The following is a 24,094-nucleotide window of genomic DNA, read 5'->3' as shown; positions in this document are numbered from 1 at the left end:
AGGCTTTGTAAGGAGTGCCTGGTGGATTCGAACCTCTGACCTTTTGGTTAGCAGCTGAACTCTTAGCCACTACGCCACCTGGGCTCCAGGACTCAGCGAGATGAAGTGATAATACTCAAGGTATACAGCTTGAAAGTAGTGGACCGAGGTTTGGAGCAAGATGTCACTCAGGTGTCTGTGTTCTTAAACACCGTGCTACACTAGGAGATCAGTTAGGCTGATAATATTTAAGGGGAAAAATAACGGATAAAAAAATTTTTAAAACCGAAATTCCTAAACCCATCTGCCAGTAGGTGGAGCATCTAAGGCAAAATGCGGACTGTTTTAAAGAATGAATGGAATAACACTAAAAAGTGAAACAATATGTTAAGATAGTTTGGATGGCAGTCTGGAGCTGCTTTTTTATGTAGGTTATTGTTGCTGTTAGTTGCTGTGGAGCCGATTCTGACTCATGGCGACCCGTTGTTAGCAGAGTAGAACTTCTTCATAGACTTCAAGGAAGCAACCTTTCAGAAGCAAGTTGCTAGTGCTGTCCTCTGAGACACCTCTGGGTGGGTTTGAACCACCAACCTTCAGCTAGTAGTTAGTGCTTACCTGTTTACTCCACTCAGGGATTCCTTTTGTGTAGCTATGACTGAGTTATAAGAGGAAAAGATACCAGAGACAGATAGTCTTGTGTTTAGCCTTAAGGAATAGACAGAGTGGGTGAAGTCAGATATGTACCAGCTTTAAAACTATGTTATTAATGAATGAATCCTTCTGTAGTAGAGGAATGTAGGTGTTAAGGAAGGAAAAAAAGAAATGGTAGAGACTAGAAAGTTTACTCCAATTAAGAAGAAAGGTAAACTGAGTTCAGAAATACAGACAGTTAAGTTGGTATCTATCCTGGATGGAATTTTTAGAACTAGTAAAAAGGAATAGTTGACAAAGTTATAAAAAAAAAAGATGGAAAGCCAAGAATGCGTTCCCTAAGAATAAAATAAAACGTATTCAACTAACTCTCATCCGACCTTCCCTCCCCCCCAGAATTACTAGTGAGCCCTCTAGGAAATTGTGGTCAACAATGTATCTAAATTTTTGTTAAAAAAAAAAGAAAGAAAGAAAAGCTAAAAGCTTGCTGTCCAATCAATTCCAATTCAAAGCGACTATTTTTTCTATAGGACAGAGTAGAACTGCCCATAGGGTTTCCAAGGAGCTGCTGGTGGATTCGAACTGCTGACCTTTTGGTTAGCAGTGGAGCTCCTAACCACTGTGCCACCAGGGCTCCAAACTTTTAAACTTTTGCAAGGCATTTAATAAAATATTTCATGTCTTTGTGGTCAAGATGAAAAATATTCCTTTTTAAGTTATTTGAGCATTGTTGTTAGTTGCTGTCAAGTTGGCTCTGACTCATAGTGACCTTACAGGTTATAGAAGAAAATGTTGCCCAGTCCTGTGCCTTCTTCACAATCTTTGGTATGTTTTGGCTCATCTTCCAACACTATATCAAACAGTGTTCTGTTATGATCCATAAGGTTTTCATTGGCTAATTTTCAGAAGTAGATCACCAGGCCTTTCTTTTTTAGTCTGGAAGCTCCACTGAGACCTGTCCCCCATGGGTGACTCCACTTGTATCTGAAATATCAGTGGCATAGCTTCCAGCATCATAACAACACCCAACTCACCCCAGTATGAGAGGTGGTGGGTGGTTTGAGTAGGAGCTGCCATATTCTTAATACTCTGTCTGCTTTGACCACAGAGCTCGGTTTGAGGATGGGCCCAATCTACTTGACCCAACCAGACTAATCATATGGCCCACTCCCTTGCCCACAGTTGTTTGGTCCAGGACAGCCACCTCAGAATTCTTCCCCAGGATCTTTCTAATTAGAGCTCTTCAGGAAAAAGGGACTGGGAATATGTGAGCGTGGGAGTGATTAATAGCCCTTAAAAGAAGCAGGTCTGTTGTGGGAAACAAAACTGAGGTACCAAGAGAAGTAGAGGCAAGAGATGGAGAGAGGGCATCATTTGAGGCCCAGTTACCCTCCTGCCCACTTCTGGTTCCCCGAGCCTTTCTTTAGATTCAGCTTGCTTGGGCCAAAAGGAAGATTTCTTCTGTAGGAACCAGGAGTTCTGACTGAGACAAGCAGCCAGATGCTGTCTGGGTCCCTTCACTCCTATTGGGCTTCAGCTCCTGCGAAACAGTGTTGGTTCTGCCGTTTTGAGTCTGACCATCCTTCACCACAGAGCAAATGAGCTGATATTTTTTCTGCCATCTGTTACAATTACGTCATTAGCTCTAAGCCACAGGCCTGTGTTTTTCTTATTCCTGCTCTGAAGAGAATGAAACACATTATTTTGTTGATAACTATTTGTTGACCTGATGGCCAAGGTCCAGCTTTTCCTCCGTGGTCTTGTTCACCAACACTTTGTAAGTCCAGAATTGCTGTCACCAGATGCAAATGTAAAAACTGAGACTTTAGAAAAGTAACCTGCCTGAAATCACAGAGATAGTAAGTGAGTGGCAGAGCTGGGGTTAAAACAGTGACTTTAAGACTTCAGAGAGCCTTTCTCAACCTACGGTATATATGAGTTAGTTCTCTCCTGTGCAGCTAGAATGGTAAGAGTTATGTATCGTCCTTGGGAGAATTAATAAAATAGTCACTCAAACAATTTTCTTTGTTCAGATAAGGAGGCAGGAGGGAAAGCAAAATGACCAGAGTAAAAAGGTGTGTACAATAGTAGTGCGAGACAGGAATGCAAATGTGACATAGGGTTAGATTATGGGACGTTTTAAGGGTCTTTAAAGACCAGCGGAGGGGCTGAATATCTCTGACCATGCCAAATTACTCCCCTCTGTTTATAATGTGAGCACTTATCAACATGCATTTTGAGTTTTAAACTCTTTATCATTTTCTTTTAGCCTTTCCATAACGTGGCACAACCTACTTTTATCTTAACTATGAAGACCAAAGTAGAGCAGGAATATCTTCCAGGGGAGATAGCAGAATGTCTAAAAATCTAGACTGCGTTAACAAAATGCTGATATGACGCACTACCCAATTTATTCCCACTCTTCAGTTTGCAGGGCACTCCTGTGTGACATAGGGCAGAGTGTGGGACTGTTCCCTCGTAGGGCACACATACATCTCACCATCAGCTTTACTGGATATTGCTGGATTGTTCCTAAAAGAGTCATACCGATTTGTGGTCCTACCAGACATGTTTAGCAGTTGTTTACCCGGTTCTCACCTGCACTTGGTATCATCAGACTTCAAAATTTTTAATTAATCAGGTGGATGTAAAATAATATCCAGTTGTATTAATTTGCTATCTTTGAGGCTGAACATCTTTTCATATGTCTGACCATTACACTTTCCCTTTTTTGTAAATTTCTTCATCTTTTGGCTATTATTTTCTATTTGGTTGTTTGTCTTATTGATAAGCATTGTTTTCTTTTGGATATGAATATTTTGTGGGTTGTATGTGAGGTATATAAGTGCCCTAGTCTGAGTGGAATCAAAATCTAGTTCTCTGTGAAATGTTGCTTGCGGCGTACCTCACTCCTAAACCAGATGACTGGGTGTTTAGAGGGGAAATTGATTCTGGGTAGGTGCAATAGTAGTGCTTTGTTGGGTTTATACATATTTTTCTTCAAAAGTGAATGAGAACGTTTTTTAAAAACTACTTAGAGTATTAGAAAATTGACAAGAATGAAAACAAATACTGAGTATTACTGTGTACTGTTAGTACTGTCTGCTCAGGAATTACAATCCTATAAAATGTAGTGCAGAAAAGGGTTAGTTTTAGATAGTGAACAATGAAAATCAACACTTAAAGCCTATCTCATTCATGAACAAACATCTCATAATATGGCCAAAGAGGCAGGATGATCTGTTGAGTTTTCAGCTTTATAATGATGTTTTGTTTAGTTATTTACTCCTTCTCTGCCTCAGCTTCCAGATTTTAGAACTTTTAATTTATCATAAATATGGATGACACTAAAAGTACATGAGGCATTGGACAAATCTGTGTGTCCCAGGCTTCTCTTTGCAAGTCATGACGTCTTTTCCGGGGGGCACACCACTGAATGTGTGATTTCTTGCTTTTCATTCTTGTTTGAATCCTTTCTACCTTTTTTAAGAACACAGCATCAAATCTTTGCTTTAAAAATACAAAAGGAAAAATAAAATAGAAGATGGTAATAATAGACAGATGTTTCTCTTTCTCAGCCACCTTCTGGCTGGTTTGCAGTGTTGCTGATTTCCCAGGCAGCTGTGCAAACAATTTTTGCAACTTAGCAACAGAAGCTGGAAATGACCCCAGCCCTGATGCAACAGTGAGTAAGAACATGCAGATATAACAAAAGCAATTCTGACACCATATTATTTATAGTCTTAGCTTTAATTTTTACTACATGTGAATAGAAAATAAGCTATGAGAAAAGTTTACTTATCTACCTTAGTGGTTTAAACGGTAAAAGGAGAGTAGTAGAAGGAAGCTCAGAAAATGTCACTTGACGCATGCTCGTTCTTGCTTAGTTGTGGTTTCCAAGGCTAGCAGGTAAGTTACAGAGCTTGAATGTGGTAGACAGAGTTACCCTGAAAGTTTGATTTTCTTGTCAGTGTAGTAGTGACCATAGTAAGCCTTACGGAAATAGAGGTACAGGAAAAGCATCGTTGTAAAACTTTTAACAAATCAAAGGGAAAAATTTTAAATACTGGACTCTTTTTAAAGATTTCTAGGTGACCAAAATTTACTTTGGTATTTATAACCCCCCACGTGTCTGTCAGTTTGTCGTACTGTGGGGGCTTGTGTATTGCTGTGATGCTGGAAGCTATGCCACCAGTATTCAGATACCAGCAGGGTCACCCATGGAGGACAGGTTTCAGCTGAGCTTCCAGACTAAGACAGACTAGGAAGACGGACCTGGCAGTCTACTTCTGAGAAGCATTAACCAGTGAAAACGTTATGAATAGCAGCGGAACATTGTCTGATACAGTGCTGGAAGATGGGTGCCCCAGGTTGGAAGGCACTCAAAAGATGACTGGGGAAGAGGTGCCTCCTCAAAGTAGAGTCGACCTTAATGATGTGGATGGAGTAAAGCTTGTGGGACCTGCATTTGCTGATGTGGCACGACTCAACACGAGAAGAAACAGCTGCAAACATCCATTAATAATCGGAACCTGGAATGTACGAAGTCTGAATCTAGGAAAATTGGAAATCATCAAAAATGAAATGGAACGCAATAAACATCGATATCCTAGGCATTAGTGAGCTGAAATGGACTGGTATTGGCCATTTTGAATCAGACAATCATATAGTCTACTGTGCTGGCAATGACAACTCGAAGAGGAATGGTGTTGCATTCATCATCAAAAAGAACGTTTCAAGACGTATCCTGAAGTACAATGCTGTCCGTGATAGGATAATATCCATATGCCTGTAAGGAAGACTAGCTAATACGATTATTATTCAAATTTACACACCAACCACTAGGGCCAAAGATGAAGAAATAGAAGATTTTTATCAGCTGCTGCAGTCTGAAATTGATCGAACGTGCAGTCAAGATGCATTGATAATTACTGGTGATTGGGATGCAAAAGTTGGAAACCAAGAAGAAAATATGGCCTTGGGTGATAGAAACAATGCCAGAGATCAAATGATAGAATTTTGCAAGATCAACGACTTCTTCATTGCAAATACCTTCTTTCACCAACGTAAACGGTGACTATGCACATGGACCTCACTGGATGGAACACATAGAAATCAAATTGACTACATCTGTGGAAAGAGACGATGGAAAAGCTCAATATCATCAGTCAGAACAAGGCCAGGGGCCGACTGGAACAGACCATCAATTGCTCACATGCAAGTTCAAACTGAAACTGAAGAAAATCAGAGCAAGTCCACGAGAGCCAAAATATGACCTTGAGTATATCCCACCTGAATTTAGAGACCATCTGAAGAACAGATTTGACGCATTGAACACTAGTGACCAAAGACCAGACGAGTTGTGGAATGACATCAAGGACATCATCCATGAAGAAAGCAAGAGGTCACTGAAAAGACAGGAAAGAAAGAAAAGACCAAGATGGATGTCAGAGGAGACTCTCAAACTTGCTCTTGAGCATCGAGCAGCTAAAACAAAAGGAAGAATTGATGAAGTAAAAGAACTGAACAGAAGATTTCAAAGGGCCTCTTGAGAAGACAAAGTGAAGTATTATAATGACATGTGCAAAGAGCTGGAGATGGAAAACCAAAAGGGAAGAACACGCTCAGCATTTCTCAAGCTGAAAGAACTGAAGAAAAAATTCAAGCCTCGAGTTGCAATAGTGAAGGATTCCATGGGGAAAATATTAAATGACGCAGGAAGCATCAAAAGAAGATGGAAGGAATACCCAGAGTCATTATACCAAAAAGAATTAGGCGATATTCAACCATTTCAAGAGGTAGCATATGATCAGGAACCGATGGTATTGAAGGAAGAAGTCCAAGCTGCTCTGAAGGCATTGGTGAAAAACAAGGCTCCAGGAATTGATGGAATATCAGTTGAGATGTTTCAACAAACAGATGCAGCGCTGGAGGTGCTCACTCGTCTATGTTAAGAAATATGGAAGACAGCTTCCTGGCCAACTGACTGGAAGAGATCCATATTTATGCCTATTCCCAAGAAAAGTGATCCAACTGAATGTGGAAATTATAGAACAATATCATTAATATCACATGCAACCACAATTTTGCTGAAGATCATTCAAAAACGGCTGCAGCAGTATATCGACAGGGAACTGTCAGAAATTCAGGCTGGATTTAGAAGAGGATGTGGAACCAGGGATATCATTGCTGACGTCAGATGGATCCTGGCTGAACGCAGAGAATACCAGAAGGATGTTTACCTATGTTTTATTGACTATGCAGAGGCATTCGACTGTGTGGATTATAACAAACTATGGATAACACTGCGAAGAATGGGAATTCCAGAACACTTAATTGTGCTCATGAGAGACCTTTACATAGATGAAGAGGCAGTTGTTTGGACAGAACAAGGGGATACTGATTGGTTTCAAGTCAGGAAAGGTGTGCATCAGAGTTGTACTCTTTCACCATACCTATTTAATCTGTATGCTGAACAAATAATCTGAGAAGCTGGACTATATGAAGAACGGGGCATCAGGTTTGGAAGAAGACTCATTAACAACCTGCGTTATGCAGATGACACAACCTTGCTTGCTGAAAGTCAAGAGGGCTTGAAGCACTTACTAATGAAGATCAAAGACGACAGCCTTCAGTATGGATTATACCTAACATAAAGAAAATGAAAATCCTTGCAACTGGACCAATGAGCAACATCATGATAAACGGAGAAAAGATTGAAGTTGTCAAGGATTTCATTTTGCTTGGATCCGCAGTCAACAGCCATGGAAGCAGCAGTCAAGAAATCAAAAGACGCATTGCATTGGGTAAATCTGCTGCAAAGGACCTCTTTAAAGTGTTGAAGAACAAAGATGTCACCCTGAAGACTAAGGTATGCGTGACCCAAGCCATGGTGTTTTCAATCACATCATATGCATGTGAAAGCTGGACAATGAATAAGTAAGACCGATGAAGAGTTGATGCCTTTGAATTGTGGTATTGGCAAAGAATATTGAATATTGATTTACTGCCAAAAGAATGAGCAAATCTGTCTTGGAGCAAGTGCGGTCGGAATGCTCCTTAGAGGCAAGGATGGTAAGACTGCATGTTATATACTTTGGACATGTTTTCAGGAGGGATCCGTCCCAGGAGAAGGACATCATGCTTGACAGAGTACAGGGTCAGCGGAAAAGAGGAAGACCCTCAACGAGGTGGATTGACACAGTGGCTGCAACAATGAGCTCAAGCATAACAACGTTTTTAAGGATGGCGCAGGACCGGGCAGTGTTTCATTCTGTTGTGCATAGCGTCACTATGAGTTGGAACCGACTCGATGGCACCTAACGACAACAACAACAACAATGTGTGTATTAAGGAAATAATTCATGGAATTCTTCAGTTTGATCTGAGTAATTACTGTTTGGTGGCAGCTATTAAATAAAGTTCTGACTTAATATATATTGCAAAATAAAATTCTCTGTTTTGACGTGATCTGTCCTGCAGGGTCCCTGTGAGTCAGAATTGACTTGATGGCAGTGGGTTTTGGGCTTTGTCCTTTGTGAACGCCCAGTGGGTTTTGGTCTTTGTCCTTTGTGAATGCACAGTGAGTTTTGGGCTTTGTCCTTTGTGGAAGCACAGTGGTTTTTTTTAAAGATTAGTATGTCCTCCAAAGTTGTTTTATTTCTCTCCTGAGAAGCAGGCACCGGATACATTCGTTGGGGGTCAACAGGATTGAGGAATAATCATAAATGAATAGTAAAAACCTGAAAAGTTTGCATTTGGTTTGAATGAGGTTGACAGATCTACGAGGGACCTTCCTTAATACGTCTCAGTGATATTTAGGCAGCATGTAGATACTTAGAGAATTACAGGCAGATTCTGAGTTTGTGGTAAATTCTCCCGTCTTCAGATACCCATTCCTTTATTCATTTGAATGGCCCTCCGTCTGAGGAGTAAAATAAGGGAGCCTGAGGAATAAAGTAAGGGAGGGTACCTGCAGCATTGACCTCCCTCTGGGCTTCTGCTCTGATCTGGCTATAATACTGTGCTCAGAGACACTGACGAACTGATATAAAATCAGCTCTCAACAGGTAGAATCTAAGGCGCAGAAAGGAAACCAGACGACCTTCCCCAAGCACTCATGGTTCTTTCTTCAGCGCTAGAGAACGGTCTATTCAGTACGTGTGTGGAAGCTCTTGCTTTGGGGCCTAGGTACTTTGTATTATGTCCATTTTTTAGGTTAAGCACTAGGCCAGGAAATATGTCTGTGTAAAGAAAATGAATAAAGAAAATTAAGACTTTCACAGTTGTCTTTTTTTTTTCCCACTGAATAATTCCGAAGAATCTTAGTTTATGTTTTCATTCAGTTTTAGGCTACTGGCCTAACATCTAAGAATAGACGGCTCTTTATAGGGAAGAAAAATGTGCTTAATTTTGGATACGAGAACTCTCCTACATTATAAGAAGTAGATTGTTTGCAGCTGCTGTTGCGGGTTACTTATTGCCTGTCCCTGTATGTGCCCTAAAATAATCCCATGTTGGTTGACTGTGTTTAAGCAGTGATTGACTAGGGTTGTAATTTCAGTTGAATCTAAATGATTTTGTCTGAATTAAATTCACGTGCTTTTTAAAACAGACCTACAGGTTTACTGGTGTGTTATACTTGTAAAACATAAAGGGGAAGGAAACAGAAGTGGACAGTAAAAGCCCTGAGACCATGATGGATTTGCTCTTCCTTCTCTCCTGATGGCACAGTGCTTAAGTACTCGGCTGCTAACCGAGAGGTTGGTGGTTTGAACCCACCAGCTGCTCAGTGGGAGAAAGATGTGGCAGCCTGCTTCTGTAAAGATGTAGAATTTTGAAAACCCTGTGGGGCAACTCTAGTGTTTTCTTGTAGAGCAGGTCTTCTGGCAACAAATTCAGTTTTCCTTCATCTGACAGTGTCTATTTCATCTTCATTCCTGAAGGATATTTTCAGTGAATTGTAGAATTCTGGGTTGAAAGTTCTTTTTTTTCAGTACTTGAAAAATGTGCCATTTTTTTCCTAGCGTCCATGGTTTCTGTTGATATCTACGGTTATCCTAACCATAGCTCCCTGTCATGGGTTGAATAATGTCCCCAGAAGATGTGTATCAGTTTGCCTGGGCCATGATTCCCAGTATTGTGTTTGTCCTCCATTTTGTGATTGTAATTTTATGTTAAAGAGGATTAGGGTGGGATTGTAATACCCTTACTAAGGTCACATCCCTGATCCAATGTAAAGGGAGTTTCCCTGGGGTGTGGCCTGCACCATGTTGGGGATCTCATACCACCATGAAAGCATGGCCAGGAGCAGAGCATATCCTTTGGACCTGGGGTCCCTGCGCAGAGAAGCTCCAAGTCTGGGGGAAGATTGATGAGAAGGCCGCCTGATAGAGAAAGCATTCCCCTGGAGCTGACATCCTGTGTTTGGACTTGTAGCCTACTGGACTGTGAGAGAATAAACTTCTCTTTGTTAAAGCCGTCCACTTGTGGTATTTCTGTTACAGCAGCACTAGATGACAAGACACACCCCTTTAAGTAATCCATTACTTTTTTTTTTAAATAAATGTTTTATTGTTTTAAGTGAACGTTTACACAGCAAATTAGGTTCCCATTTAACAATTTTTATACAGCTTGTTCCATGACACTGGTTACATTCTTCGCAATAAAAGTCAGCATTATTATCAGTTCCATTCTTTTTGTTCTGTTTCGCATCTTTGTTTTAAGGTGAATGTCTCTTTTAGCTGATTATTTAAGGGAGCACATTATTCAAAGGTGAATTGTTTATTTTATACACTAATCTATTATTTGGATGAAAGGTGACCATAGGGAGTGGTTTCAGTTCTAAGTTCAAAGGGTATTTTAGGGCATAGTCTCTGGTGTTCCTTTAGTCTCTATTGGTCTAGTAAGTCTGGCCTTTTTTTTGGAATTTGAGTTTTACTGTACAATTTTTTCCCTTTCTACCTGGAACATTCTGTTGTGTCTCTGGTCAGAAAAGTTGGTGGTGGTACCTGGGCACCATCTAGTTCTTCTGTTCTCAGGCTACATGAGGCCATGGTTCATGTGGGCTGTTAGTCCTGTGGACTAGTTTCTTCTTTGAGTCTTTGATTTCCATCATTCTCTTTTATTCCAGACGAGTGGAGACCAATACTTGTACCTTATATGGCTGCTCACAAGCTTTTAAGAATGCATTACTTTTCTTTGATTGCTTTCAAGGTTTTTCCTTTATCTTTAGTTTTCAGCAGTTTGATTGTGAGCTGTCTGGGCATGGATTTCTTTGGATTTATCCTTTTTGGGCTTCTCACCAAAAGGTCGACAGTATGAATCCACCAGCCATTCCTTGGAAACCCTATAGCAAAAACCAAACCCAGTGCCGTCGAGTCGATTCCGACTCATAGCGACCCTATAGGACAGAGTAGAACTGCCCCATAGAGTTTCCAAGGAGCGCCTGGCGGATTCGAACTGCCAACCCTTTGGTTAGCAAACCCTGAAGGACAGATCTGCTCTGTCCTATAAGGTTACTATGAGTCAGAATCAACTTGACGACAATGGGTTTGGTTTTGGTTTTCGAGCTTCTTAAATCTTTAGGTTTATATCTTTTGCCAAATTTAGGAAGTATTCTCCAAATATTTTTTTCTATACCATACTCTTTCTCCTTTCCTTCTGGTACTCGGATGACATGACTTTGTGCTGTCACTTCCATTCGCTATTGAGTCCATCGAGTTAATTTTTTAATTTTGGCTATTGTATTTTTCTGTTTTAAAATTTCCATTCGTGTCTTTTTTATATCCCCTATTTCTTTGCTAAGGCTCTCTTGACTTTTTTCAGGCATGTTTGCTTCTGCTTCTTGGAGCTTGTTTATAATAACTGCTCTGAAGTCTTTAATAATTCCAGCATCTGTGTTGTCTTAGCATTGGTGTCTACTGATCATCTTTTCCCATGAAAGTTGAGATTTTCCTGCTTCTTCGTATGCCAAATAATGTTGGATTGTGTTCTAGACATTTTGAATAATATCAGACTCTGGGTCTTATTTAAATTCTATGAAGAATGTTGATTTTTTGATTTAGCAAGCATTCGATCCAGGTCACAAGTTCTGACCAGTCTTCTCTGGGTGGTAGTTTCAATGTCAGCTTTATTTCCAAAGCCATTACAGTGCTATTCAGATTTGTCCTGTGTGTGCGCCACCCAGTGGCCAGTTTGGGACCTATCCCCAGTTCAGTTTCCAAATTCCATGCTATGCTATTTAGGAGTTCATAAACAACTTTTGGGGTCGCTTTCCCAAGAGCCCCACGCTCTTGTGATCTCTGTGATTGCCCTGGTACTTCACTGTTCCCTAGGGCTTAATTTACCTCATTCTTCTGAACACTTAACCACAGTTGTATCTGGGGCCAGAGTCCTCGTGGCACAGTGGTTTAGAGCTCAGCTGCTAACCGAAAGGTCAGCAGTTCAAATCCACCAGCCACTCCCTTGGAAACATTATGGGGCAGTTCTACTCTGACCTCTGGGGTCACTATAAGTCAGAATCAACCCAAGAGCAGTGGGTTTGGTATCCTGGGCCAAGTGGTGGAAGGACAGAGGACAAAATATAACGGGTTTTTGCCCCACCCTATGAGTCGGAATCATCTCAATGGTAACAGGTTTCTTCGGACCACAGCTCTTCTGATTGGAGAGAAAAGTTCTCCGATATTCAGGGTTGTCTGCTGTTGTAGACAAAATTCTAAAGATACCCTCTCAAAATTCCAGTCCCCTGGTTATTCAGCCAGACACTAACCTGTGATACTGCAGTGAAGGGACTTTGCAGATATAATTAAGGTTACTGAGCAGAGGTTATCCTGGGTTATCTGGGTCGGCCTAATGGTATCACATGAGCCCTTAAAAGCAGGAGAGCAGAGGGTCAGAAGGAGAAGTTGGAGAGATTCATAGTGTGAGGGATTCGATCTGCCACTGCTGGCTTTGAAGATGAAGTGGGTCACAAGCCATGAAATGTGGGCAGCCTCTAGAAGCTAAGAACAGCTTCCGGGTAGTAAGGAAATGGGAATCTCAGCCCTACAGCTTCTTGGAACCAAATTCTACCAGCAACCTGAATGAGTCTTGAAGCAGATTCTTCCCAGGGCATCCAGATAAGAGCCAAGGCCAGCCACATCTTGATTTTGCCCTTGTGGGACCCATGGCAGAGAAATCAGCTGAACCTACTGGACTTCTGATTTACAGTGCTGTGATATAATAAATTCGTGTTGTTTTAAACCACAGTAGAAAACTAGTATACTTGTAGACTGCCTTGAGCTAGAGGCGCAAGACAGTGGAAGAAAAAAACAACATGCGATTTCCCCCATTCTCTGAGCGGTGGGCGAACCCTTTCATTGTCTTTATACCAGAATTAGAAGCTTCTCCTGGAGCTCTCTGTCCACATCTTGGGGTCCATGTCCAGGTTTCGGGTGGCACTGCATCTAGACCAGGAGATATTGGAGGGGAAAAAATAGTAAGTTCACCACCAATTCTTAGAATTCTGATCTTCCCCAATCCATTTGCTGCTTTTCAGTGTCTTCACATAACTGCTCCACGCGTTCTGTCCCCATTTTATAGCTGCATTCGGTGGGAGAGACAGGGTCGAATGTGCTTACTCTATTTGACCTGGAGCCCTCGACTTCAATGCTTTTAAAGAATCTGTTAGTTTGTTACAGAAGTTGTCTACTCCTTGTGTATAGAAGCGCATGAGGGAAAAGGTGAAACAACCCCCTGCCCCCACCAGGCCGCACATCTCTAGTGGTAATTTCTGCTAATACTTCGGCATGTTTTTCTTTTTTTTCACCTAAGTATGTATTTGTAATTAAAAAAAATTTTTATTGTGCTTTAAGTGAAAGTTTACACATCAAGCCAATCTCTCATACAAAATCTTCCAAACACCTTGCTGTATACTCCTAGTTGCTCACCCCCTAATGAGACAGCACATTCCTTCTCTCCACCCTGTGTTTCTATATCTGTTAAGCCAGCTTCTGTCTTCCTCAGCCTTCACATCTCCCCTCCAGACAGGAACTGCCTAGATAGTCCTGTGTGTCTACTTGGTTCACAGAACTCACTCCTCACCAGTATCATTTTCTGTCTTTTCAGTCCAGTCCAATCCCTGTCTGAAGAGTTGGCTTTGACAATGGTTCCTGCCTTGGGCTAACAGAAGGTCTGGGGGCCACGACCTCCGGGATCCATCTGGTCTGAGTCAGACCATTAAGTCTGGTCTTTTTACGAGAAATTGGGGTCTGCATCCCACTGCTCTCCTGCTGCTTCAGTGATTCTCTGTTGTGCTCCCTGTCATGGCAGTCATCTGTTGTAGCTGGGCACTGTCTAGTGCTTCTGGTCTCAGCCTGATGTAGCTTTTGATTTATGTGGCCCATTCTGACTCTTGGCATCATATTTACCCGCGTCTTTGGTGTTCTTCATTCTTCTTTGCTCCAGGTGGAGTGAGACCAATTGTTGCATCTTAGATGGCTGCTTGCTAGCGTTTAAAACTCCAGACACCACTCTCCAAAATGGGATGCAGAATGTTTCTTTAATAGTTTTTATTATGCCGATTGACCTAGATGTCCCCTGAAACCATGGTCCCCAAACCCCCACCCCTGCTACTCCGACTTTCAAAGAAGTCAGCTTATTCAGGAAACTTCTTTGCTTTTGGCTTAGTCCAGTTGTGCTGACCTCTCCTATATTGTGTGTTGTCCATTCCTTCACCTAAGTGAGTTCTTGTCTACCATCTAACTAGTGAGTGTCCCTCTTCCTTCCTCTCTCCCTCCTTGCCTCATAACCATCAAAAAATATTTTCTTCTCTGTTTAGACTATTTCTTGAGTTCTTATAATAGTGGTCTCGTACAATATTTGTCCTTTTGCATCTGACTAATTTCACTCTGGTGGTGTAGTGGTTAAGTGCTACGGCTGCTAACCAAAGGGTGGGCAGTTCAGATCTGCCAGGCACTCCTTGGAAACTCTATGGGGCAGTTCTACTCTGTCCTATAGGGTCGCTATGAGTGGGAATCGACTCGACGGCACTGGGTTTTAATTTCACTCAGCGTAATGCCTTCCAGATTCCTCCATGTTATGAAATATTTCCCAGATTCATTGTTCTTTATTGATGCACAGTATTCCATTGTGTGACTATAGCATGATTTATTTATCCATTCATCTGTTGATGGGCACCTTGGTTGCTTCCATCTTTTCGTTATTGTAAACAGTGCCACAATGGGTGTGCATATATCTGTTTGTGTGATGGCTCTTAATTCTCTAGGATATATTCCAAGGAGTGGGATTGCCGGATCATATGGTAGTTCTATTTCTAGCTTTTTAAGGAAGCGCCAAATTGATTTCCAAAGTGTTTGTACCATTTTACATTCCCACCAGCAGTGTGTAAGTGTTCCAGTCTCTTTAGAACCTCTCCAACATTTATTATTCTGTGTGTTTTTTGAGTAATGTCAGCCTTGTTGGAGTGAGATGGAATCTCACTGTGGTTTTGATTTGCATTTCTCCAATGGCTAATGAACATGAGCATTTCCTCATGTACCTGTTAGCTGCCTGAATGTCTTATTTAGTGAAGTGTCTGTTCATATCCTTTGTCCATTTTTAAATTGGGTTATTTGTCTTTTTGTTGTTGAATTTTGAAGTAACATGTAGATTTTAGAGATCAGCTGCTGATCGGAGATGTCATAGCTAAAAACTTCTTCCCAGTCTGTAGGTAAGCTTTTTACTCTTTTGGTGAAGTCTTTGGATGAGCATAGGTGTTACCTTGACTTTAGGCGCACCTAATTTCTCTTTTGCTGTTTTTGCAGTTCTAGTAATGTTTCGTATATTGTTAATGCCATGTATTAGGGCTCCTAGCATTGTTCCTATTTTTTCTTCCATTAACTTTATTGTTTTAGATTTTATATTTAGGTCTTGATTTGAGTTGGTTTTTGTGCATGGTATGATGTATGGGTCTTGTTTCATTTTTTTGCAGATGGATATCCAGTTATGCAAGCACCATTTGTTAAAGAGACTATCTTTTCTGCATTTAGCAGACTTTGGGCCTTTGTCAAATATCTCATGCTCATATGTGGATGGATTTATGTCTGGATTCTCAATTCTGTTCCATTGGTCTACGTATCTGTTGTTGTACCAGCACCAGGCTGTTTTGACTACCGTGGCGGTATAATATGTCCTAAAGTCAGGTAGTGTGAGGCGTCCCACTTTGTTCTTCTTTTTCAGTAATGCTTTACTTATCTGGGTCCTCTTCCCTTCCATATGAAGTTGGTGATTTGTTTCTCCATCTTGTTAAAAAACGTCACTGGTATTTGGATTGGGATCACATTGTATCTATAGATCACTTTGGGCAGAACGGGCATTTTTACAATGTTGAGTCTTCCTATGCATGAGCAAGGTATGTTTTTCCACTTAGGAAGGTTTCTTTTGGTTTCTTGCAGTAGTGTCTTGTAGTTTTCTTTGTGTAGGTCTTTTACATCTTTGGTTAGATTCATTCCTAAGTACTTTATCTTCTTAGGGGCTATTGTCAATGGTATTGATTTGGTGATTTTCTCTTCATGCTCTTTGTTGATGTAGGGGAATCCAATTGATTTATGTATGTTTATCTTGTGTCCTGAAACTCTGCTGAACTCTTCTATTGGTTTCAGTACTTTTCTTAAGGATTCTTTAGGTTTTTCTGTGTATAAGATCATGTCATCTGGAAACAGAGGTACTTTTACTTCTTCTTTGCCAGTTTGGATGCCCTTTATTTCTTTATCTAGCCTTATAGCTCTGGCCAGGACCTCTAGCACAATGTTGAATAGGAGTGGTGATGAAGGGCATTCTTGTCTGGTTCCCGTTCTCAATGGGAATGGTTTCAGTCTCTCTCCGTTTAGGATGATGTTGGCTGTTGGCTTTGTATAAATGCTGAGAGTTTTTATCATGAATGGGTGTTGGACTTTGTCAGATGCCTTTTCTGCATCAATTTATAAGATCATGTGGTTCTTGTCTTTTGTTTTATTTATATGATAGATTTCATTGATTGTTTTTCCAATGTTGAAGAACCATCCCTGCATACCTGGTATGAATTCCACTTGGTCGTGGTGAATTTTTTTTTGATATGTTGTTTAATTCTTTTGGCTAGAATTTTGTTGAGGATTTTTGCATCTTAAGTTCATGAGGGATATAGGTCTGTAATTTTCTTTTTTTGTGGAGTCTTTACCTGGTTTTGGTATCAGGATTATGCTGGCTTCATAGAATGAGTTTGGGAGTATTCCATCCTTTTCTATGCTCTGAAATACCTTTAGCAGTAGCGGTGTTAACTCTTTGAAAGTTTGGTAGAATTCTCCAGTGAAGCCATCAGGGCCAGGGCTTTTCATCGTTGGGAGTTTTTTGATTACTTTTTCAATCTCTTCTTTTGTTACAGGTTTATTTAGTTCTGTCTCTGTTTGTGTTAGTTTAGGTAGGTAGCGTGTTTCTAGAAATTTGTCCATTTCCTCTAGGTTTTCAAATTTGTTAGATACAACTTTTCATAGTAATGTATTATGATTCTTTTGATTCCATTTGGGTCTGTTGTGATATCGCCTATCTTATTTCTTAATTGGGTTATTTGCTTTGTCTCCTGTTTTTCTTTTGTCATTATGGCTAGTGGTTTATCGATTTTGTTAATCTTTTGAAAGAACCAGCTTTTGGTCTTACTAACTCTTTCAGTTGTTTTTCTGTTTCATTTAACTCTTCTCCAATTTTTATTATTTGCTTTCTTCTGGTACCTGAGGGTTTCTTTTGTTGCTCTCTTTCTATTTGTTCAAGTTGTAGGGATAATTCTTTGATTTTGGCCCTTTCTTCTTTTTGTATGTGTGCATTTATTGATATAAATTGACTTCTTGCTGTGTCCCAAAGGTTCTGATAGGAAGTGTTTTCATTCTCATTGGATTCTATGAGTTTCTTTATTCCATCCTTGATGTCTTCTATAACTCAATCATTTTTGAGCAGGGTATTGTTCAGTTTCCAAGTGTTTGATTTCTTTTCTGTGCTTTTTCTCTTACTGACTTCTACTTCGATGGCCTTATGGTCAGAGAAGGTGCTTTGTAATATTTTGATGTTTCGGATTCTGTTAAGGCTTGCTTTATGACCTTATATGTGGTCTATTCTAGAGAATGTTCCATGTGCATTGGAAAAGAAAGTATACTTGGCTGCTGTTGGGTGGACTGTTCCACATATGTCTTTGAGGTCAAGTTGGTTGATTGTTGGCATTTAGATCTTCCCTGTCTTTACTGAGCTTCTTTCTGGATGTTCCGTCCTTCAGTGCAAGTGGTGTGTTGAAGTCTCCTACTCTTATTGTGGAGCTGTCTGTCTCACTTTTCACTGCTGTTAGAGTTTGTTTTATGTATCTTGAAACCCTGTCATGGGGTACATAAATATTTAATATGGTAACATCTTCCTGGTAAATTGTCCCTTTAATCATTACATAGTGCCCTTCCTTATTCTTTGTGGTAAAGTTTGAAGTCTGTTTTGTCAGAAATTGGTATAGCCACTCCTGATCTTTTTTGATTGTTTGCTTGATTTATTTTTTTCCATCCTTTGCATTTTAGTTTGTTTGTGTCTTTAAGGTGTATCTCTTGTAGGAAGCATATAGCTGGATCGTGTTTCTTTTAATCCATTCTGCACCTCTCTCTCTTTATTGGTGCATTTAACCCATTTACATTCAGCATGATTACAGATAGGTATGAGTTAAGTGCTATCATTTTGATGCTTTTTTTCGTGTGGTGGTGCACAGTTTCATTTTTTCTACTTTTTTGTGCTGATAAGTTTTTCTTTGTGAATTGTGTGTTCCTCTTTTTCATTGTGGTTGGATTTGTTTTTGCTGAATCTTTATATTTATCTTGTTTTTTATTTTGAAGTGTAGTTAGTCATCTTTGTGGTTACCTTGATATATATACCCCTGTTTTTCTAAGTTTCAACCTAACTTGCATCTCCCTATATCACCTTGATTTCTTCTCCATTGGAAGACGTATGCCTACTTTATTTGGTCACTCTTTATTGATTATTGTCATCTTTTACGTAACGACATCACTGATTCTGTATTTTGAGCTTTTTTTTTTTTTTTAATCTTGATTTATTTTTATGATTTCCCTATCTGAGTTGATATCTGGTTACTCTGTCTAGTGTTCTAGTCTTGGGTTGATATTTGATATTGTTGATTTTCTATCCAGAGAATTTCCTTTAGTATTTTTTGTAGTTTTGGTTTGGTTTTTACAAATTCCCTAAGCTTCTGTTTATCTATAAATGTCTTCATTTCGCCTTCATATTTGAGAGACAGTTTTGCTGGATATATGATTCCTGGCTGGCAATTTTTCTCCTTCAGTGCTTTATATATGTCTTCCCATTGCCTTCTTGCCCATGTGGTTTCTGTCGAGTAGTCCGAACATATTCTTGTTGATTCGCCTTTTAGGTGACTTTTTGCTTATCCCTGGCTGCTCTTAAAATTTTCTTTTTATCTTTGGTTTTGGCAGGTTTGATGATAATATGTCATGGTGATCTTCTTTTGGGATCTACCTTGTATGGGGTTCAGTGAGCATCTTGGATAGATATCCTTTCATCTTTCACGATATCAGGGATGTTTTCTGGCAACAAATCTTCAACAATTTTCTCTGTATTTTCTGTTATCCCTCCCTGTTCTCTTATTCCAGGCACTCACAGGTTGTTACTTTTGATAGAGTCCCACATGATTCTTAGGGTTTCTTCATTTTTTAAAATTGTTTTATCTGATTTTTCTTCAGATATATTGGTGCCAAGTGATTTATCTTCAGTCTCACAAATTCTGCATTCTAGTTCCTCAGTTCAGCTCCTCTGACTTTCTGTTGAGTTGTTTAATTCTGTAATTTTATTGTTAATCTTCTGAATTTCTGAATGCTGTTTCTGTATGGATTCTTGGAGTTTGTTAAACTTTTCATTATGTTCTTGAATAATCTTTTAATTTCTTCAACTGCTTTTTCTGTGTGTTCCTTGGCTTCTGCTGTTTGTTGCCTGATATCATTTCTGATGCCTTGAAGAGTTCTGTATATTAATCTTAGGTATTCTACATCTGGTAATTCCAGGAATACATCTTCATCCGGGAGAGTCCTTGATTCTCTGTTTTGGGAGTTTGTTGAAGCAGTCGTGGTCTGCTTCTTTATGTGATTTGATATCAGCTGTTGCTTCTGAGCCATCTATACGTTATTTTATTAATTTATTTTACGTTTGCTCACTGTGTCCTGTTTTCTTGCTTTGCTTTGTTTTGTTTCGATATACCCAAATAGGCTACTAGAGTGAGTGAACTTGGTTATTGGAGCCTTTGAAGCACTAATGTCCTGTTACCAGATGGCTAGAGCTGTTACCAGGTATATGAGCCTAGGAGACCATTCAGTATTCTTGTATAGATTCAGCTCAGGTGTCCTGATAGTTGGTTACCTAGTGTGTGGTGTAGGCTCTCACCTACTATGTTACAGGAGTAGTGGTGATGGGTGCATGCAGTGGTTTCTGGTAGCGGCAGGGGGGTCACACTCTGAGGAAGGCAGGGGGCTGACAGCCTTCCCCCAAGAGTCATTGAGGAAGGAGCATCTCTGTTCTTCAGAGCACTCTGGTAGGTAGGCTCTGCAGCTGTACCTTAGGCATCCAGTGCATATACCTGTAAGGACTGGTAGGCACCACTCTCCTTTCACGGGTGGCTAGGTGGCGTGGACGGAGCCTCCAGTCCTCAGGCTCCTGCTGTGGGTAAGTGAAGGCCCTGTTTACTAGGCAGAGCGGTATCAGACTTCCAGAACCTGCCTCTCAACCACACAGCTGAGACAGTTACTGTCAGATCTCAGATTTGCCCTTGTACCTGTAATAGCCACTTGGATCCACATAGGGATGAGAGACAAAGTCTGAATCACTTATGCCTGAACTGGAGCTGTTTGTGCTTTGAGGTTCCAGATTAGGGGAGTCTGCAGAGTATTTCTTCCCCCCGGTTGTTAATTTGTTCCTTCTCCCAGGCCAGGAGAATGGCTCAGAGAGCACATCAGGTTCTATCTCAGGCCCAGGGAAATCAAGTATTAATGAAGCCGGCTGGGGCAGAGGGGTTTGGGATCAGATAGATAGAAGAGAGTTCTTTAAAAAGAAGGAGCTATTAGATCCAAGCCTGGTAAATTAGACAAAATCACTTATCTTGTGTCAGAGCCCTGTTCTATCTCAGATTTCAGAGGTGTGTGTAGCTTGTGTGTGCTGGCTGGGTCCCCGCCAAGATTGCCCCAGGGGGTTAGAGCTGCATCCCACTGTTGCCTTCTTTCGCTGTAGCAGCTATGTCCTAAACTCCACAGCCAGTCCCGCGGCCGTCACACCAGGGGGTCAGTGTGCCGGCACTTTGGTTGCCTTCTTTTGCTGAAGCAGCCGCTTCCTAAACGCCGCAGCCAGCCCTGTTGTAGACATGCCACAGGGTCAGGGTTGCACCACTCTGCTTGCCTTCTTTTGCTGAAGCTGCCATATCTCAGGACCTACCCTCAGCCCCGCCACAGTCGCGCCAAAGAATGGCGCCAAGGAATTGGAGCTGAGGCACTTCACGGGCTCGGCAGCTCATTGCTGCTTCTGCGCCGTCTCCCTCCCCTGTCGCTCAGATTCCTTAATTTTGTCTTTGATGCTCAGGGATTCTAGCTTGTCATATATATAGGGATTCTAGCTTGTCATATGTATAATCGATTCACTTGTTTTTTAGGGTCTTGTTGTAAGAGGGATTGGCGGAAACTACTGGCTAGTTTGCCATTTTGGCCCCGCCCCCTGTAATTTTTTTTAAAAACAAAAATGGGGTCATACTTTTGTAGAAATTTTTTTTTCACTTAATGTGTCATGGGCATTTTCCCACGTCAGTACATACAGAGCAATGGACCTCGCCTTTTGACTGTAAATGGTGTTACTACCAATAGAAGCAACTTTCCTTCTAATAAGGAAGGCATTGTTGTTTTTTGGACTTCAGATAAGGAAGCTGAGGCTCAAAGACGTTTAAATAATTTGACCAAGATCACACAGCTTGTCAGTGATAGAGCCAAGGTTCAAACCCAGACTGATTGGCCCCAGAGCCTGCTCTCTTAACTGCCTGACCATCCTCCTCCTTGAAGGATGTGTGGCTATGCCATAGATTATTTACCTAATCCTCTGTTGATGGCCATCTGTGTTTTTACATATATCATTGTATATCTCTGAAAATATTGCTGTAGTGTAATTCCTAGAAATTAGCTTATTCACATTAAATCTATATGTTTTTCCAAATTACCCTCTAAAAATATACCTGTTTCCTCTTCCCATAATACTGTATGAGAGTGACAGGTTTTAGAAATGAGCAATGGAAAAAGTCCTTCCTGTCCTAGGCCACAGATAAATTTAAGTCAGGTACTGTCAGGCAGTATCTGAGAGTTAAATGAGCATTTGTTCTCTTAGATAGGGGGAAAAGCATTTAAAGCAATGTATCCTAGTCAGTTCATGGCTCATTTGCTCTTTTTCAGAATTTCGACTCTGACATCAGCAGTGTGGGAATTGACGGCTGCTGGCAGGCAGACAGCCAGAGGCTCCTCAATGAGGTGATGGTGGAACACTTCTTCCGACAAGGCATGCTGGACGTGGCTGAGGAGCTCTGCCAGGTAATCAGTGTGTAGCTGGGGGTGAGGAAGGACAGGAGAGCTCCTTGGACCTGTGTTACTCACAGAGTGGGTTTGGAGTCTTCTGCTAGCCATAGATAGGCTTTTAATATCTAAATTATCAGGGTGACCTCATTTTACTAGGAAATTTTTTTTTTTTTAATTGGTGAAAATTACAGTTCTAGAACTTTCCTGAATTGTTCTTTCCTTGTTCCTGGCCCAGAAGGTAGGTCCCAGTTCACGAACCAAGGGAGTCAGAAGTGATACCACTTTTTCCATTTCATCTTTTGAGAGGGTAGGTCGGTATGGCAGAGAAGAGAAAAGGGAATAAGAGGTTTATTTGTTCTTCTGATTTGGCTCAGCTTATGTTTGTCAATTGAATTTCAGGCTAGAATTTACTTCAGGTGAGCAGTATTTGTCTTTTATTTCTGTAAGACATGAGCTCAGGGATTTCCTTCAGAACAGTTGGTCACCCAGTCGTGCTGGTAGCAGCTGCCATGTGGCAAGTATTTACCACAAGATACGCCCTGCCTTCATTTTTCAAGCTGTAAGTTAGAAATTCTTGTTCTTATTCCACAGACGAGAAGTCTGAGGTCCAGAGAAGTAAGCGACCTGCCCAGAGCTGCACAGGTTCTTAGTGAAGCAGTGGGGATTCCATCCCAGGTCCATGTGACTCCAAACTCTGTTCTAAGCCACCGCGTGCTATTAACGTTTTTCGTTTAGAAAAATGAAGGCCTATGAGGATTAAATAGCTTAAAGCCAGTCTGTAAACCAAACCTCTAATCTAAGCCTTTTCTATTTTAAACAGTTCAGATAAATTGTTTAAAATCGAAAAAGCTTAGAGGTTTTTCTCTGTACCTTATGGGAATTTTGTATGTGTGTTCGTGTAAATTTCCTAAAGTAAGTGATTAAGTGTATTTGCAAGTACCAAAGACCCAAAATAATGCCGGCTTAAATAAAGATAAAGTTTATTTCTCTTGCACACAAATCAGAGGTAGCCCATAGCAGCCCACAGCATATATGGTATCTCTGCTCTGTGACGAAGCTCTTAGGGACCCATGTTCCTTGTAACTCTGCTGTTCTAGAGTGTGGTCCCTGTCCTCATGGTGCAGGTTAGTGGCCAGTGCTCCAGCCACATCTTTGTATCCTGGAAGAGGCAAAGAGTGCATGCTTATATTTCATTGGTCAGAACCCAGCTTTATTCTATATGGTCATGCACCAGTTAAAATCTTGGGGTTCTACAATGGTAAAGGGAAAGAATGATACTAGGGGCATTTGTTAGTCTCTGCCATAGAAATACATGTTGAAAGACGTTATTTTTAATGGCTTCCCCCATATTTTATAATCTAGAATGTGCTTTTACTGCGATCTCATTACCCTGATGACCAGTAACAAAAGTTCTTCCTTTTTTTCAGGAATCTGGTCTCTCTGTAGACCCAAGTCAGAAAGAACCATTTGTGGAGCTAAATCGAATATTAGAAGCGTTAAAAGTCAGAGTTCTGAGACCTGCTCTGGAGTGAGTTACTGAGTTTATTTTCTTTTGAATACTTTGAGGGAACTCTATAAGAAAATTTAATTAGAAAGCACATTGGAGATTTTCAGATATATTATTTTTAAATACACTTGATATTAAATAATTTGATATTTGAGCTTCCACAGCGTGCTTGGTTTTGTCCTAGCATTCTAAAAAAACAATTTAATTCGTTATTGGAACTAAATGGTACGCACAAAGAACAAATATCGTAATGAAGGAACTCTACTTTGTTACTACTGTAAAATTTGATGATATCACTGTGCTGTTATCACTGATGTGAATTATCTGAAATGACTGAGTAAGCTATAAGAAA

General features: G+C 40.6%; 1 protein-coding gene across 1 annotated transcript in view; it reads left to right on the top strand.

The window, feature by feature from the left end:
* The window catches only part of RMND5A (required for meiotic nuclear division 5 homolog A), a 78,118-nt gene that overhangs the window by 27,790 nt on the left and 26,234 nt on the right, over positions 1 to 24,094 (top strand). Inside the window, exons 3-4 of the mRNA XM_049856764.1 lie at positions 22,116 to 22,250; positions 23,663 to 23,763. Coding sequence (XP_049712721.1) covers positions 22,116 to 22,250; positions 23,663 to 23,763 — 236 coding nt within the window. The remainder of the gene's footprint in view (positions 1 to 22,115; positions 22,251 to 23,662; positions 23,764 to 24,094) is intronic.

Source organism: Elephas maximus, chromosome 17, assembly GCF_024166365.1.
Source record: "Elephas maximus indicus isolate mEleMax1 chromosome 17, mEleMax1 primary haplotype, whole genome shotgun sequence".
In the NCBI taxonomy this organism is placed as follows: domain Eukaryota; kingdom Metazoa; phylum Chordata; class Mammalia; order Proboscidea; family Elephantidae; genus Elephas; species Elephas maximus.
The sequence above is the reverse complement of the archived record's forward strand: the minus strand, read 5'-3'. Positions and strand labels throughout refer to the sequence as shown.